Below are 17,447 nucleotides of genomic sequence, written 5' to 3'. Positions count from 1 at the left end.
CTAATGTTTTGTATACTCAGTGTACAATTCATAAGACAAAATAGAATCAATATCAGATGCAATGTAAAACAAACTAAAATACAACACAAACATGACATTGCTTTGTAACAATGCACAATTGATTTGTATCTTTATACAATTATTTCTAAATTTGTGAAGACTACAACCATTTTGTGTATCTGCACTGAATCACTGATCCACAAATCATCTTGCACCCTCGTAATGTGATCAAGTTTAGCGAATCGTTGCAGTAGCTTGCTCAGGCCAATCCCCTCGCACGCTTGTGTAGTGTGTAAACTGCAGCTCTTGCATCAGGCTCTTGGAGACACAATTGGCTCAGATTGCCTCGCGGCCCGCCTACTGTATGAGTCTTTGTATTGACTGCGCTGTGCCTCGCCTTGCCTAGCTGATGGAGAGGAAACAGTCTTTCTCTCCTTTTCCTTCTCTCCCCCTCCCTGTTATCACTCCTCCCTCTCCCTCTCCCAGGATCCTATCCGGCCTCTCCCACTGCAGTCTCTCTCCACCGGCCTCAGTCTCTGACCTTCAGCTAGCCTGGGACCATGCAAGCCTGTCTGCCCAGGTATGGAACTCACCTCGACCCTTATCCTATCCCCTTATCTGCATGACTTCCCTGTGTTTTTACATGCAGAATGAAACAGCTAGCTACTTCTTTTACTTTGATCCGAGATGGTGGTGTGGCCCCCTCACTGGTGTTTGGTATTGGAAGGTATTCCCTTCCCTGGAATTTGTATTGTACTGTGTGGGAAGTTGGTACCCCTGGGTTGTGTGTGTTAGCGCACAACCCAGGAGTGAGAGTGTATAGCTAAAGTGCTGTACATATTTAGTACACTCAATGGAAGGAAATAAATGTTTCTTCACATACCCCATTTAGGGTCATTACATTTTGTTGTTCAGGTTCAATAATACGGTCATTATAAATGGAATAGTAGATGCTGGTGCATTGGAACTAAAATACCTTCCACCAGCATGTTTAAATTACAACCCCAACCCCAAATGCATCCTATATAAATATTTGGTCTCAAATTTGACATGCTTAAATCAAGTGTTTTTGAAACGTATGCAAAAGTATGTTATCTCCTATATGACTTTTGCCTAAAGTCTTTTTTATGATTGTGAATCTGCTACTGTGTAGAAATATGACTGTAATGTTGCTACAGAATCCCAGCTGCTGGTAATGTAACCATCCACAGCCCTTTAATCAGTGTTAAATAATGCAGTAGACTGAGGTCCTGACAGACATCCTACTTAGGCTTTCTCTCATGATGGAGGGTGTGGAGGGTGCCTCCCTGGCAGAGCAGAGGCTGATCAAGCAATACTCAGTACAGTAAAAGGGAGGGAGGGAGAGCAGCCTGTAGCCGGTACTAGTGGGAACAACATTAGCCATTACCCTGAATGCTGCTTACTCGACTTTTCCTCTCTCTGTCTTTGGAGCCCAATGCCTGCTTACGTGGCTGTCACTCAGGGTTCATTGATTGGCTACTGAGACATGAAACATAATCATGAAAGGAATACCACACAGTCCTAAGAGAATTGTACTATTGATTATAGCGCCAAGCATTGAGGAGGGGATTCAGTCCTTTGGTTATTATTGTGAACTTATTGTGTACTTTGTGTAGTCCATTGTTCTTTTGTGATTTGCGGTCTGTTGTCTTTCATTAAGTATATCATGACATGAATAACTAAGTTGTTTAAGTTGTTGAGCGATGGAATGAAGAGCCACTTCAACATAATGAGGACGCAATTACATGTAACCTGCTCTGAATATCTGTTTTGGTAGTACCTTTCAGAGTGATCACTTCCCATGAAGATTATGGATGTGTTTGATTGCACTGCTACCCTCTTATTTCTTCTTAAAGGTTGTGATGATAATTTGAGCCTAATGTCAACTCACCCTGATACGTTGTTACCTCGTGCTGTGCTAGTGTACTGCGTGACAGTGTGTCCAGAGTTCATTGAAACTATTTATAGGGCATGGCAGCTATGTCCTCCAAAGTGCAGCTGTCCTGTTTCCAACCCTGCAGGTCATATCTAACCCCGGTGAGAGATGAGGAGGCAGAGTCTCAGAGGAAGGCCAGGTCTCGCCAGGCCAGGCAAACCCGCAGATCCACACAGGTACAACCCAAGGGCCAATTTCCCAGACACAGATTAAGTCTAGCCCTGGAGTGAAAATGCATGGTCAATGGAAATCCCCCATTAGGAATACAAGACAAGGCTTAGTCTGTGTCAGGGAACCCAACCCCAAGATATGCTTTACTATTCATGTGGTTTTATTGTACTATTTATCTATAGCAGGTATTTCCAAACTGGGGTCCTCGAAATGCCGTTGGGGATACACCAAATAAAACAATCTTTTTTCTTCACATTTTCAAACAGTATATTTATATTTTCAACAGGGCTATACATTTTGTCCGGACTTCTGGCAGTCTCTATGGGGGTGTCACAAAGTTCAATCCTCAGGCCGACTCTCTCCTCTGTATACATCAATGATGCCGCTCTTGCTGCTGGTGATTCTCTGATCCACTTCTGCGCAGACGACACCATTCTGTATACTTCTGGCCCTTCTTTGGACACTGTGTTAACTAACCTCCAGACAAGCTTCAATGCCATACAACCCTCCTTCCGCAGACTCCAACTGCTCTTAAATGCAAGTAAAACTAAATGCATGCTCTTCAACCGATTGCTGCTCACACCTGCCCGCCCGTCCAGCATCACTACCCTGGACGGTTCTGACTTAGAATATGTGGACAAATACCTAGGTGTCTGGTTAGACTATAAACTATCCTCACATTAAGCATCTCCAATCCACAATTAAATCTAGAATCGACTCCCTAATTTCGCAACAAAGCATCCTTCACTCATGCTGCCAAACATATCCTCGACTTCGGCGATGTCATTTACAAAATAGCTTCCAACACTCTACTCAGCAAATTGGATGTAGTCTATCACAGTGCCATCCGTTTTCCATCACCAAAGCCCCATATACTACCCACCACTGCGACCTGTATGCTCTCGTTGATTGGCCCTCACTTCATATCCATCGCCAAACCCACTGGCCTAAAGTCATCTATAAGTCTTTGCTAGGTAAAGCCCTGCCTTATCTCCACTCACTGGTCACTATAGCAGCACCCACCCGTAGCACGCGCTCCAGCAGGTATATTTCACTGGTCACCTCCAAAGCTAATTCCTCCTTTGGCCACCTTTCCTTCCAGTTCTCTGCTGCCAATGACCGGAACGAACTGCAAAAATCACTGAAGCTGGAGACTCATATCTCCCTCACTAACTTTAAGAACCAGCTGTCAGAGCAGCTCACAGATCACTCCACCTGTACATAGCCCATCTGTAAATAGCCCATCCAACTACCTCATCCCCACACTGTTATTATATATACATATTTTGCTCCTTTGCACCCCAGTATCTCCACTTGCACACTCATCTTCTGCACATCTATCACTCCTGTGTTTAATTGCTATGTTGTAATTATTTCACTACCATGGCCTATTTATTGCCTTACCTCCCTTATCCTACCTCATTTGCACACACTGCATATAGACTTTTTCTATTTTATTACTGCCTGTATGTTTGTTTATTCCATGTGTAAAAATTTGAGTGAGGTTTGTTTCTCAGCTGAGTAGCCTCGTTTCACTGCCAAAAAATCTAATCAAACCATCTAGTGTTCAGCAAAAGAACAACAATGTCAAATACAGGTAGCCTAGACAAATAATTAACATCCAATCACATTAACCGTTACTCTCTGGCAGGAAACCCTTCACTCTTTCGCAGACCTTTAGAAACGAAACATGACCATTTGAAAAATTAGCCACAAGAGTTTTTTGAGCGTGAATAAAGACGACTTTCGAGTAGTAAGACATGTATAAAGCAACAGATACCATATAGTGAGCTAGGACAGGCAAGCCCCATACTGTTGTGGAGGACTTAATTATTCCAGCTGCCGCAGATATGGCTGGGGCAATGCTGGGGGAAAATACCAAAAAACCATACAGACAATGCCTTCATCAAACAACACTGTTTCACAACGCATCAGTGACATGGCAGGAGATGTTTTGAAACAATTACTGCTTCGCATATAAGCCAGTGAATTATGTGTTACAGATGGATGAGTCAACAGATGTGGCGGGCTTGGCACAGCTCCTGTTATATGTCCGTTACGTTTATAGGGGGTCAATTAAGGAAGAGATCCTCTTCAGCAAACCAATGGAAACCAGGACAACATGAGAGGATGTTTTTAAAGTGCTGGACAGCTTTGTGACATCAAATGGACTTTGGTGTCTGTACTGATGGGGCAAAAGCCATCGCAGGGAGACATAGTGGAGTGGTAATGTGCGTGCAAGAAGTTGCTCCCGACGCCACTTGGGTACACTGCAGCATCCACCGAGAGGCTCTTGCTGCCAAGGGAATGCCTGATAGCTTGAAAGATGTTTTGGACACGACAGTGAAAATGGGTCCCTGAACATTTTCTGCATTATGCATTGATATGGGCAGCGACCATGTAACACTTTTACAACATACAGAAGTGCGCTGGTTATCAAGGGGCAAAGTTTTGACACATTGTTTTTAATTGAGAAAAGAGCTTAAAGTTTTTTTTACTGACCATAATTTTCACTTGTCTGACCACTTGCATGATGACGAGTTTCTCACACGACTGGCCTATCTGGGATTACAGGGACTCTCCGCAACTATATTCAATGTGAGGGACAAAATTGAGGCTATGATTAAGAAGTTATAGCTCTTTTATGTCTGCATTAACAAGGACAACACATGGGTCTTTCCATCATTGTATGATTTTTTTTGTGTGCAAATTAACTCAAGCTTACATACAATGTCAAATGTGATATAGCGAAGCACCTGAGTGAGCTGGTTGCGCAATTACGCAGGTACTTTCCCTAAACGGACGACTCAAACAACTGGATTTGTTATCCCTTTCATGCCCTGCCTCCAGTCCACTTACCAATATCTGAACAAGAGAGCCTCATCGAAATTGCAACAGGCGGATCTGTGAAAATTTGAATTAATCAGAAGCCACTGCCAGATTTCTGGATGGGGCTGTGCTCAGTTTCTTGCCTTGCCATATCTCGCTATTAAGACACTGATGCCCTTTGCAACCACGTACCTATGTGAGAGTGGATTCTTGGCCCTCGCTACCATGAAAACTAAATACAGGCACAGACTGTGTATGGAAAATGATTTAAGACTGAGGCATTCTCCAATACAACCCAACATTGCAGAGTTATGTGCATCCTTTCAAGCACACCCTTCTCATTAACCTGTGATGAGTTAGTCACAATTTTTGATGAACAAATAAGGTTTTATATGTAAGATGGCTAAATAAAGAGCAAAATTATTGATTATTATGATATTATTATTTGTGCCCCGGTGCTATAAGAGCTCTTTGTCACTTCCCACGAGCCGGGTTGTGACAAAACTCACACTCATTCTTATGTTTAATAAATGTATTGTATATTGTGTGTGTGGCAGGCTTACAATGATGGCAAAAAACAACATTTGATAGTGCGCTGACCATGGTGCTAGAGGGGGTACGCAGCTGGAGGTTGAATGTTTGAAGGTGTACGGGACCATAAAAAGTTTGGGAACCACTGATCTATAGTATCTTGTTGATCTTAGGATGTACTGTCTGCATCTTTGTCAGGGTGTGACCCTGTCTGAACTGAAGGAGGCTCAGAGGACCTACAGTCTGTCTCCTCTGGACAGAGACAGACAGACAGAGGATGGATGTAGCAGACTGACTGACAGGTCCTGTCTGCCGGGGAGAGGGTCTACGGAGGACAGAGGAGAGGCCAGGTCCAGCCTGGCCCAGTATGTGGAGACAGAGGATCACAGTCCTACATGGAGCAGGGAGCTAGACGAGGTGGGGATAAAACTTGAGTCATTTAGCATTGACCTTTCACCTCAGGATCTTATTATTGTCATTGGTTATTGTTTATAGATAATCTATGAATGGCATTTTGTGAGAGGTAATCTTGTACTATAGTAGCTGTGTCGTTTAAGGTTCAGATGAGCCAAGTATTGAAGCACTGTTTTTACCATTTTAAGCTTGGAAATCATAGATCAAGGCTGGAGACCATGGAGGCAGAGTATTCCACTGCAGGACCAGGGCTCATATCTCCCTCTGCCAGTGGGCTCTATCCCCGGCCTTTCTCCTCCAGCCTGGCCAACCGCACATTCTCCAAAGGTCAGCAACCACACATTGTACACAGTCACACAGAAACGACTGAATCCAGATGTTTGTATTTTACTCAAGCACGTTTTAAGGAAGTTGCTTTGCTACAGAAATGTTACTGTATCGATATATCCTTGTCATGTGATGTACAGTATGTACCATAGGAATAAATTGTTATACCTGACACCCTTCGTCCTATGATTATGTAAGACTGTCTCAGTCAGTCCATCGGTTTTCATTTGTTTTATTGTTATTTTTTACTGTAAGAACTCTATAGGATAAATAACTTGGCATGGTTAGGTGCAGTAACTGTTTAGTGATTGTCTCTTATCATGTGAATACCGTAGAAGTTGAATGGAAAGATGAAAACCAGAACCCCGTTGAGGATCCCTCCAAACGTGGCCTCGCCACAAGAGAGAAACATCTTTGCTTCTGTGACCAAGAGGCAGATGAAACCTACCAGACTTTTAAGGTATGTGGGTTTGATCAAATTCACTACCAACGTTAAAGCTATGATCTCATAAATTGTACATTTTTCAGAATTGAACAACAAAAAATATAAACTCCATCTGTGACATTTTCAGCTACCACTAGGTGGTGACAAAAGAAAGTATTATTTCAGTACAGTGCCATTCTCCTCCCAGATGATGGGTCATTTGTTGAGCAACATTAGTTGCATTTGCAATGGGGAGTTGTATTATATTACACACTTCACTGACTATATTGTCAGAGTAATAGCAGGAGATTTCTATGACTCTTGAAATACACTACATTGACATTCATTCATTCATTCTAGTCATTTAGCAGACTCTCTAATTTCAGAGCGACTTAAAGTAGTGACGTTGAATGCCACGTTGAAATTTTCATATTGGTTCGTACTGGTCCCCTGTGGGAATCGAACCCACAACCATGGCATTGCAAGTGCCATGCTCTGCCAACTGAGCCACACGGGACCAAAAGTATGTGGACACCTGTTCGTCAAACATCTCATTCCAAAATCATGGGCATTAAAAGGGAGTTGATCCCCCTTTTGCTGCTAGAACGGCCTCCACTCTTCTAGGAAGGCTTTCTACTAGATGTTGGAACATTGCTGCGGGGACTTGCTTCCATTCATCCACAAGAGCATTAGTGAGGTTGGGCACTGATGTTGGGCGATTAGGCATGGCTCGCAGTCTGCGTCCCAATTCATCCCAAAGGCCTTCGATGGGGTTGAGGTCAGGGCTCTGTCCAGTCAAGTTCTTCCACATCAATCTTGAGAAGCCATTTCTGTATGGACCTCGCTTTGTGCACGGGGGCATTGTCATGATGAAACAGGAAAGGGCCTTCCCCAAACTATTGCCAAAAAGTTGGAAGCACAGAATCGTCTAGAATGTCATTGTATGCGGTAGCGTTAAGATTTCCCTTCACTGGAACAAAAGGGCCTAGCCCGAACCATGAAAAGCAGCCACAAACCATTATTCTTCTTCCATCAAACTTTATAGTTGGCGGTATGCATTCGGGCAGGTTTCGTTCTCCTGGCATCCACCAAACCCAGGTTTTTTCGTCAGACTGCCAGATGATGAAGCGTGATTCATCACTCCAGATAATAAAATTTATTGGACATGATTTGGAAAGGCACACACCTGTCTATCTATATAAGGTCCCACAGTTGACAGTGCATGTCAGAGCAAAAATCAAGTCATGGGATCGAAGGAAATGTCAGAGACAGGATTGTGTCAAGGCACAGATCTGGGGAAGGGTACCAAAACATTTTTGCTGCATTGAAGATCCCCAAGAACACAGTGGCCTCCATCATTCTTAAATGGAAGAAGTTTAGAACCACCAAACTGAGCAATCAGGGGAGAAGGGCTTTGGTCAGTGAGGTGACCAAGAACCCAATGGTCACTCTGACAGAGCTCTAGAGTTCCTCTGTGGAGATGGGAGAACCTTCCAGAAGGACAACCATCTCTGCTGCACTCCACCAATCAGGCCTTTATGGTAGAGGGGCCAGACGGAAGCCATTCCTCAGTAAAAGGCACATGACAGCCCGCTTATCTTCAAGATTCTCTGGTCGGATGAAACCAAGATTATTTGGCCTGAATGCCAAGCATCATGTCTGAAGGAAACCTGGCACCATCCCTACAGTGAAGTATGGTGGGACTGGGAGACTAGTCAGGATTGAAGCAAATATTAAAAGAAAAGTACAGAGAAATCCTTGATGAAAACCTGCTCCAGGGCTCTCAGGACCTCAGACTGGAGTGAAGGTTCACCTTCCAACAGGACAACGACCCTAAGCACACAGCCAAGACAACGCAGGAGTGGCTTAGGGACAAGTCTCTGAATGTCCTTCATTGGCCCATCCAGAACCCGGACTTAAACCTGATCGAACATCTCTGGAGAGACCTGAAAATAGCTGCGCAATGACGCTCCCCATCCAACCTGACAGAGCTTGAGAGGATCTGCAGAGAAGAATGGGAGAAACTTCCCAAATACAGGTGTGCCAAGCTTGTAGCGTCATACCCAAGAAGACTCTAGGTTGTAATCACTGCCAAATATGCTTCAACAAAGTGCCGAGTAAAGGGTCTGAATACTAATGTAAATGTAATATTTGCTTTGTCATTATGGGGTATTGTGTGTAGATTAATGAAAAAACAACAACATTAATTTTGGAAAAAGGCTGTAACCTAACAAAATGTGGAAAAAGTCAAGGGGTCTGAATATTTTCCGAAGGCACTGTATGTGTGTGGGTGTGTGTTTACATGTGCTTGCTTTTCTTTGATACAAAGTATTGATTCACATCTGATCAGTAGTGTCGCATACACAGGCCGTGAAAGTGTTGTGTATTGCCAGAGGAGCTGTACTGCAATGTTAGTGTAGTTTGAATGTTTGTGATAGAGCTGTTGTGTCACACTGGGAGAGAGTCCAGGGCAGGGGGCAGCACCCACACACCACACACCACATTTATTTTATTTCACCTTTATTTAACCAGGTAGGCCAGTTGAGGACAGGTTCTCATTTACAACTGTGACCCTCTCCTTCTCTCTCTCTCTCTCTCTCTCTCTCTCTCTCTCTCTCTCTCTCTCTCTCTCTCTCTCTCTCTCTCTCTCTCTCTCTCTGTCTTTCTCTAATGGTGTTTTCCTTCTACCTGTAGGTTAGACATCTGCACAAATCTTCTCTCTGCCCCCATGGCAAAATGTGTAGAATTGCAGGAAATTAACTCTAAAATGTAAAAATGTTCTCTCTGCTGTCAAGATGGGGGCACACTAAAATGTTTTGCTCGCAATAAAATCTCACTTGGGGCCCCATGAAAGGCTTATGTGGGTATGGATGTGGGTCAGCAGACACACAAGCCACTCATGATGAGTTCAGATTTTTGGTGGCCCCCACCTACATCGAAGTTGCCCATCCCTGTGTTAGAGGTTTCATGATGCTTGCATCTAAACCAAAGCAGATACTTTTAAGATTGTTCTAGAAATCAGTTGGGGTCTCTAGAAGCTTCAATATGAGGTCCTAAACCTAGCGTGAAAGTGCATCCTTGTATGGGCTGTGTTTTCGTCCCAGGCGTAATGCAAGGCATTATGGCTGGGATGTGAGGTAACAACCTGGCCTCTGTTAAAAGTGTTCAAAAAGTACGCTGTGTTTGTTAGGTGTGTTAAAATAAGTACTTATTGAAAGGCAAAAAAGCTTTTGCATTGTGTTGAATTGGGTTTGGGAAATGAAGATAGGCATGGTTTTAAAAAGGTAGTGGTAACGTTTAATTCAGTACAGAAATCTGTAGGTGGCTTAACTTACCCTGTCCTGAGGCTCATCTGTGCCAAGAGACCACCTTTTTGGACAAGCTACGGTATGTTTTAAAAACTGGAATGTATACATGAATTCGGATTATTACCAGGGATACACAACATCCTGAAATATATGTAAATATCTTTGTTAGAAATAATACTATATTTCCCTTGATGGAGTAATGCTGAATGTAAAACATTTCTCAACTTACCCCACTCTCCCCTACAGTGAAACGGAGATTCCCAGAAATAGATACTAACAGGGGGAAAAGAGATAGAGGGAGTAGGCTGAGGCGATTTGGGGGATGCCGGTGCAGTGGAGGGGAGTCCCAGAGAAGAATGTAGATTAGCTTGGAGATGGTGTACTGTAGTGTGAGAGGGGTAGTGATTGCTTTTTGAGCTCACTGTCTCTATTTCAGTCCGGCTGTCCCATGGTGGAATCCCAGACATGGACAGTCCGTAACATGAGCGTTCCTCAGCTTTTAAACCCAGGCCTAAATCTGACTGTGATAATCGCCCCCCTAACCAGACAGCAAGGTTTTATCTGGAAAGGATGGAAAGGTGAACACAGGCCACATTACCAACAATGAACTCTGCTTGCCTCTATGTCTATAATGATCTTAGCAGAACCCAGGCCAGAGACAGGTGCAGTAGATCTCAGCTGGAGTCCTCTCCAGTCTTTCACTACTCTGAAATGGGATAATTAACGTGGAGACTGAGGGAACGAGAGAAAGAGAGAGAAAAAACCCAGAGAGAAAGACTTTGCTCCTAGGCATAAGTTCTACTTTCTTCAGCTCCTGACGCAGAGATTATGTTATCAGAGAGCTTCCTGTTCCCACTACTTTCCTCATTTCCCAACTTTATTATTATCTCTTATTCCATTATTCAGAGATAAACACAGGAGTGTTTGATAGGCCTACTCTCAGTGTAAGGAGAGCTAGTTCTGTATAGCCCATCACGGCAAGGAGCTTAGCTGTGTGTGCTACAGAGATTCAGCAGTTCTGTTGTTGCAGAGAGCAGGTTGGCTTAGGAGGGTTGAGAGTAGTATTATAACTCCAGAGTATCTGTAAACTCTGAGGTTCTCAGAACTCATCATCTCTAAGCTGTGACTTAGGCCAAGGTACAGCTCATCCCCCCGTAAAGATGCTAAAGATCTTGACAGACCAGCGAAGGCAAGAAAACAGATGGAGAGAGAGTCTGACTGTCTGAATGTATCTGTATGTGTTATTATGTGTTTGTCTGTCTCCCCGTGACTGTTTGGGTTTTGGCCTCTCTTAGACTTGTAGAATGACCCCACACCAGGGATCTGTCTCTGCCAGTAACACTTAAAGGGACATTTAAAAAAAAAATCGACTTCATATTCATCATCTCCAGCAACACACCCAACATCAACATATTTGAAAATAGCGCATTTCTGTGTTTTGCAGGGAAAAATATAGAGGAGGATAAGTGTTTCCAATGACATCATCAACCAATTAGTAGGCAATGCCCACTCATAACTGTTTAAAATCACATGATGCATACTGATGATGTCATTGGAAACACTGATCTTCTATCTTTTTTACTACAAAACATAGAAAAGCGCCACTTTCACATATGTTGATGTTGGGGTGGTGCTGGAAATTATGAATATGAAGTTGGAAAATTGTGAATTTTCTCTTTAAACTAGTCAAGCAGCTACTATCCACTCCTTGAAAGGTTTTTAGTATTTATTTAGTATTTATTGTACATCTGCCAGAGTAACATATGATGACATTAACCTGATTACTTCAAAGTAAGTGTTTAAGGACCAGAGTTATTCTGAGTCGTAGGGGGAGAGAGGAAAGGAGAGGAGGAGACCATAGCCAAGTGATGTATGAGAATGTTCCATATGGAAAGTCATGAAGGAAAGAGTCAGTCTACTCAACCTAAGCCCCAGATCCAGTGTGGGGAACTCCAGCTGAAATCAACTCTTTATATAGGTCTCAGCAGGCCTATCTCCACAGCCAGAACCAGTGCAGTTCACTGCCTCAGAGAAGCTATTGGACTTCCTGTGTAGAAATGCAGACTGTCCAGCACCCTATTCCCTATATAGTGGACTATTTATGACCAAGGCCCATAGTGCTCTGGCCAAAAGTAGTGCATGTTGTAGGGAATAGGGTTCCATTTGGGATACAAACAGACTCTCCAGCACACAGATGGCCATTGAGGCAGGCTGGGTAGAATATGAACTGGAACAATTCATACGGACAGATTGGATTCTCATATTTGATATATGTGAAACTTCTATGGTTCTTATCTATGGGCCATAAAGCACAGATCATGTATCATTGAGATGACATGGCACAAGTCAAAAACTCCAGGTTTTAAATCACACTAAGGTTTTAAATCACACAGGTCTAATGTGCAAAACCAATGTGCATTAGACATCCGTCAAAGTGCACTTTAAAAAGAAAAATATCAAACTTTGAAAATGTGCTCAGATCTCAGTTAGCAGATTTACTTTCTCTGATTTTGTCTCGTTGCCTTGCTACAGTTGAATGGCTGTATTTGCCCTGTGAAAAGAGACGGACCTCAGTCCTCAGTATGACTCAGATGTTGGGAAGGGGGCACCAGGCCAGGGCTCAAAACTAGACCGCCAGGCCAGAATTCATTCTCTCTCATTCACTCTCTCTCTCTCTCTCTCTCTCTCTCTCTCTCTCTCTCTCTCTCTCACTCTCTCTCATTCACTCTCTCTCTCTCTCTCTCTCTCTCTCTCTCTCTCTCTCTCTCTCTCTCTCATTCACTCTCTCTCTCTCTCTCTCTCTCTCTCTCTCTGGCTTTGTCTGTCTGTCTTTTTCAGTAGATGAATGAGGAAGATAAAAGAGTTCAGGAACAGCCACATCGCTGCAAAACTCTATAAAAGGAAGGTAACAGTGAGACTATGGCCTGTGTGTGCAGACTGAGAGGAAGGATTGGGGGATGGGGGAACAGGGGTTTGGGGGGTTGTGTAAGATAGAGAAATCCCGCAACGACTTATTAATATTTCTGTCTTCTAGAACCCCATGCAGTTGCCACAGATTGAGTAATTGTTGCCTCTGTGTGTGCTAACCGACAACACAGGAAGAAATCAAGTGTAAAATTAGCCCATGAGCTCAGCTCACTGTCATGGTTGTTACAGCAGCATGGCAAGTACCATGAAACAGATTGTGAAAAACAGAGAGGGCTCGGACGCAGTGACCGTACATCCAAATGTCAACACTCGTACTAACATCACTTCTCCCTGAAGCGTCATGGGAGGACAGGGTTACTTGACCGGTCACTGTTGATCTCGGCTCCCCCCTACTTCTGTCTGTCTACTCCCCCCTTTCCTTATCCTCATTCACATCAATGGACAGTTTTAGCCCAGAGCCTGTACACAACAGAGCCTCTGGCAGCCTGCCAGAGAGTACTGCCAGAGCTGGAGTGAGCAGGGAGAGAGGGGAGTGAGTGAAGGGTGAGTGAGTCAGTTGGGACTGGAGAGATGGGAGAGGGAGAGGGAGGGAGATGGAGAGAGTGAATATTTAGAGAAACATGGGAAGCGAGATCATCTGGAACAAACTGTTCACTGTGGTTGGGTTTGTCTTTGGGTGCGAGGACTTTGATGTACAACAGGGTCTCTGAGTGCTGACGCTGTGGTCTAATAATCCTCAACTAAGTTGATTAGTCGACCTCTTGAGTAAAACAGGGGTGCGTGTGTTTGTAGGAGTTGTACGAGTTAAGAGGATAACTTTATTTTGGTTGTTTTCATTCTTGTCTAATGATTGTTTTGCTGTCTACACTTTGGGGAGGAAGAGAGGGCGAGTTCATATCAGCAGAAATAATTCCAGAGTTAGCAGCGCTCTCTCTCTCCAGCCCTCTGGACTGTGGATCGGGACTCCTCATACACGCATACACCTGTTGCTCAGGATCCCGGTGAGGCTAAGCGCAGCAGCAGCCACAGTCTGTGGATCTGTTCCTCTGTTCTGGACTGGAAGCCTCTGTCTGTGGACGGTACTGTCAAGGCTTGACCGGACCTGCGTCTGTGTTCTGGGTAGAGTGTGGAGATGTCATCTATGTACCCACGCACCAAGGAGCTGTCCAGGACTAGGAAGTCTCTGTCAGACTCACCACCCTCCTCACCCTCTCCCACGGCCAAGAACTTCAGAGTAAGACACCAACTGTTACCTCTCTTGTCGGATCCTCAGAGTAGTTTCTGTAGCCACTGTTTCAGCTTGAATCTTATTTGAACTGTAGAAACGAGTGTTCTCTACTAGTTTGAATTCCTACGAATTCTATTTAAATATCACTGATAGTCCCTAATCGTGTGTGTGTGTGCGTGTGTGCGGGCGGGCGCCTTGGCTATCAAAGGCTCTTAAATGATGATTATGTTGTGGCCGGTTTACTCCCAGCTCTTACTGTAATTGTCACCTCTAGTGTGCTGATCCAATATCATTCTACGTTAAGCCTAAAAAAAACACCTGACATTACGTGGGTGTTAGTATCTGATATATCATCCAGACTCATTTGATCTGCTGCTCATAGAGAGAGAAAAGGCTTCTCTGTAGATTAGATGTATTTAGTTCTGTGCTCTGGAGGCTCCTTAACACATGACCAGACATGTCACTGTGCCAACCACCTGACAGTTGCACAACCCTTGAAAGAGAGAGGTGGGACTGGGGAGAATCTGCTTCAGAAGCACGGGGTACCTGGCAGCAAAGTCTGGAAAATATTTAGGTATTGAAACATTCCACTTGTGATTTCCTGTTGTTTTTCACAGTGTCTTATTAACTGATATGATTGACGTTTATTGATGTGTTATTTATTACCTGAGTATCTCTTGGTATTGCCTCTGCCTTGGTAGCACAGAGCCACAGCGGAATATGCTCATTTAAATCATAAAAAAGCACAAGAAGAAAAGATGTCAAGCATAAAAGTCGGTTTTCAGATGGAAGTAATGGAGACAGGGGTTTAACTATCATGGCCCTCCACTACCACAGTACTGACAGTATAGTGTCATGGCCCTCCACTACCACAGTACTGACAGTATAGTATCATGGCCCTCCACTATCACAGTACTGACAGTATAGTATCATGGCCCCCACTACCACAGTACTGACAGTATAGTATCATGGTCCTCCACTACCACAGTACTGACAGTATAGTATCATGGCCCTCCACTACCACAGTACTGACAGTATAGTATCATGGTCCTCCACTACCACAGTACTGACAGTATAGTATCATGGCCCCCACTACCACAGTACTGACAGTATAGTATCATGGCCCTCCACTACCTCAGTAATGACAGTAGAGTATCATGGCCCTCCACTACCACAGTACTGACAGTATAGTATCATGGCCCTCCACTACCTCAGTACTGACAGTAGAGTATCATGGCCCTCCACTACCACAGTACTGACAGTATAGTATCATGGCCCTCCACTACCTCAGTACTGACAGTATAGTATCATGGCCCTCCACTACCACAGTACTGACAGTATAGTACCATGGCCCTCCACTACCTCAGTACTGACAGTAGAGTATCATGGCCCCCACTACCACAGTACTGACAGTATAGTATCATGGCCCTCCACTACCACAGTACTGACAGTATAGTATCATGGCCCTCCACTACCACAGTACTGACAGTATAGTATCATGGCCCTCCACTACCACAGTACTGACAGTATAGTATCATGGCCCTCCACTACCACAGTACTGACAGTATAGTATCATGGCCCTCCACTACCACAGTACTGACAGTATAGTATCATGGCCCTCCACTACCACAGTACTGACAGTATAGTATCATGGCCCCCACTACCACAGTACTGACAGTATAGTATCATGGCCCTCCACTACCACAGTACTGACAGTAGAGTATCATGGCCCTCCACTACCACAGTACTGACAGTATAGTATCATGGCCCTCCACTACCACAGTACTGACAGTATAGTATCATGGCCCCCACTACCACAGTACTGACAGTATAGTATCATGGCCCTCCACTACCACAGTACTGACAGTATAGTATCATGGCCCTCCACTATCACAGTACTGACAGTATAGTACCATGGCCCTCCACTACCACAGTACTGACAGTATAGTATCATGGCCCTCCACTACCACAGTACTGACAGTATAGTATCATGGCCCTCCACTACCACAGTACTGACAGTATAGTATCATGGCCCTCCACTACCACAGTACTGACAGTATAGTGTCATGGCCCTCCACTACCACAGTACTGACAGGACAGTACCATGGTCCTCCACTACCACAGTACTGACAGTATAGTATCATGGCCCTCCACTACCACAGTACTGACAGTATAGTATCATGGCCCTCCACTACCACAGTACTGACAGTATAGTATCATGGCCCTCCACTACCACAGTACTGACAGTATAGTATCATGGCCCCCACTACCACAGTACTGACAGTATAGTATCATGGCCCTCCACTACCACAGTACTGACAGTATAGTATCATGGCCCCCACTACCACAGTACTGACAGTATAGTATCATGGCCCTCCACTACCACAGTACTGACAGTATAGTATCATGGCCCTCCACTATCACAGTACTGACAGTATAGTACCATGGCCCTCCACTACCACAGTACTGACAGTATAGTATCATGGCCCTCCACTACCACAGTACTGACAGTATAGTATCATGGCCCTCCACTACCACAGTACTGACAGTATAGTATCATGGCCCTCCACTATCACAGTACTGACAGTATAGTATCATGGCCCTCCACTATCACAGTACTGACAGTATAGTACCATGGCCCTCCACTACCACAGTACTGACAGTATAGTATCATGGCCCTCCACTACCACAGTACTGACAGTATAGTATCATGGCCCTCCACTATCACAGTACTGACAGTATAGTACCATGGCCCCCACTACCACAGTACTGACAGTATAGTATCATGGCCCTCCACTACCACAGTACTGACAGTATAGTATCATGGCCCTCCACTATCACAGTACTGACAGTATAGTACCATGGCCCTCCACTACCACAGTACTGACAGTATAGTATCATGGCCCTCCACTACCACAGTACTGACAGTATAGTATCATGGCCCTCCACTACCTCAGTACTGACAGTGTCACGGTCTCCCAATACTGTCAGGAGAATTCCAAAGCTCTGGAGCTCAGGCATGAAGTTTCCATGATGTCAGCACAGAATGAAGACATATTTGCAATATTTTCCTGGGAGACAAAAGTGCACGTAAAAAAGTCACTGGAAGTGGCATGGTGTGATATGTTTAGAACTCTCCTCATTGTTTATGGTGAAAACATGGTGCATTTCTCTCTGCCAAGGGAGATGTTTTGTTGTGTGCAGCAAAGCAGCAGACATTAAGCTACAGGCCTTGACTGTAAACAAGCAAACACGTCTGCCTCCTCAGAGGAAATGCTTAATGTCAAACTTTGGACAAGAGCGGAAATTTGGCCAGAAGTCCTGACGCCT

General features: G+C 44.3%; 2 protein-coding genes and 1 non-coding gene across 14 annotated transcripts in view; 2 read left to right on the top strand and 1 right to left on the bottom strand.

The window, feature by feature from the left end:
- Window positions 1-475: 475 nt before the first annotated feature.
- On the top strand, window positions 476-13,985 carry LOC139367330 (protein phosphatase 1 regulatory subunit 12B-like). The gene is made up of 6 exons (XM_071105541.1): window positions 476-580; window positions 2,043-2,133; window positions 5,687-5,905; window positions 6,091-6,229; window positions 6,565-6,689; window positions 13,884-13,985. Exons 1-6 carry the CDS (start codon window positions 561-563, stop codon window positions 13,983-13,985), a joined length of 696 nt encoding a protein of 231 aa, XP_070961642.1. The 5' UTR covers window positions 476-560.
- On the bottom strand, window positions 7,097-7,172 carry trnaa-ugc (transfer RNA alanine (anticodon UGC)). The gene has a single exon. It is a non-coding gene; the product is annotated as a tRNA-Ala (tRNA).
- LOC139368606 (protein phosphatase 1 regulatory subunit 12B-like) overlaps window positions 13,778-17,447 on the top strand; it is a 24,329-nt gene continuing 20,659 nt past the window's right edge. For all 12 annotated transcript variants that reach the window (XR_011626996.1, XR_011626995.1, XR_011626992.1 and 9 more), the window contains exon 1: window positions 13,778-14,123. Coding sequence is in view for 5 of the 12 variants with exons in the window: in XM_071107677.1 (XP_070963778.1) it covers window positions 14,022-14,123 (102 nt within the window). In the remaining 7 variants the exon portion in view is untranslated. The remainder of the gene's footprint in view (window positions 14,124-17,447) is intronic.

This window comes from Oncorhynchus clarkii, chromosome 16 (genome assembly GCF_045791955.1).
Source record: "Oncorhynchus clarkii lewisi isolate Uvic-CL-2024 chromosome 16, UVic_Ocla_1.0, whole genome shotgun sequence".
Taxonomy (NCBI): Eukaryota; Metazoa; Chordata; class Actinopteri; order Salmoniformes; family Salmonidae; genus Oncorhynchus; species Oncorhynchus clarkii.
This window is presented reverse-complemented; position numbering and strand designations above follow the sequence as displayed.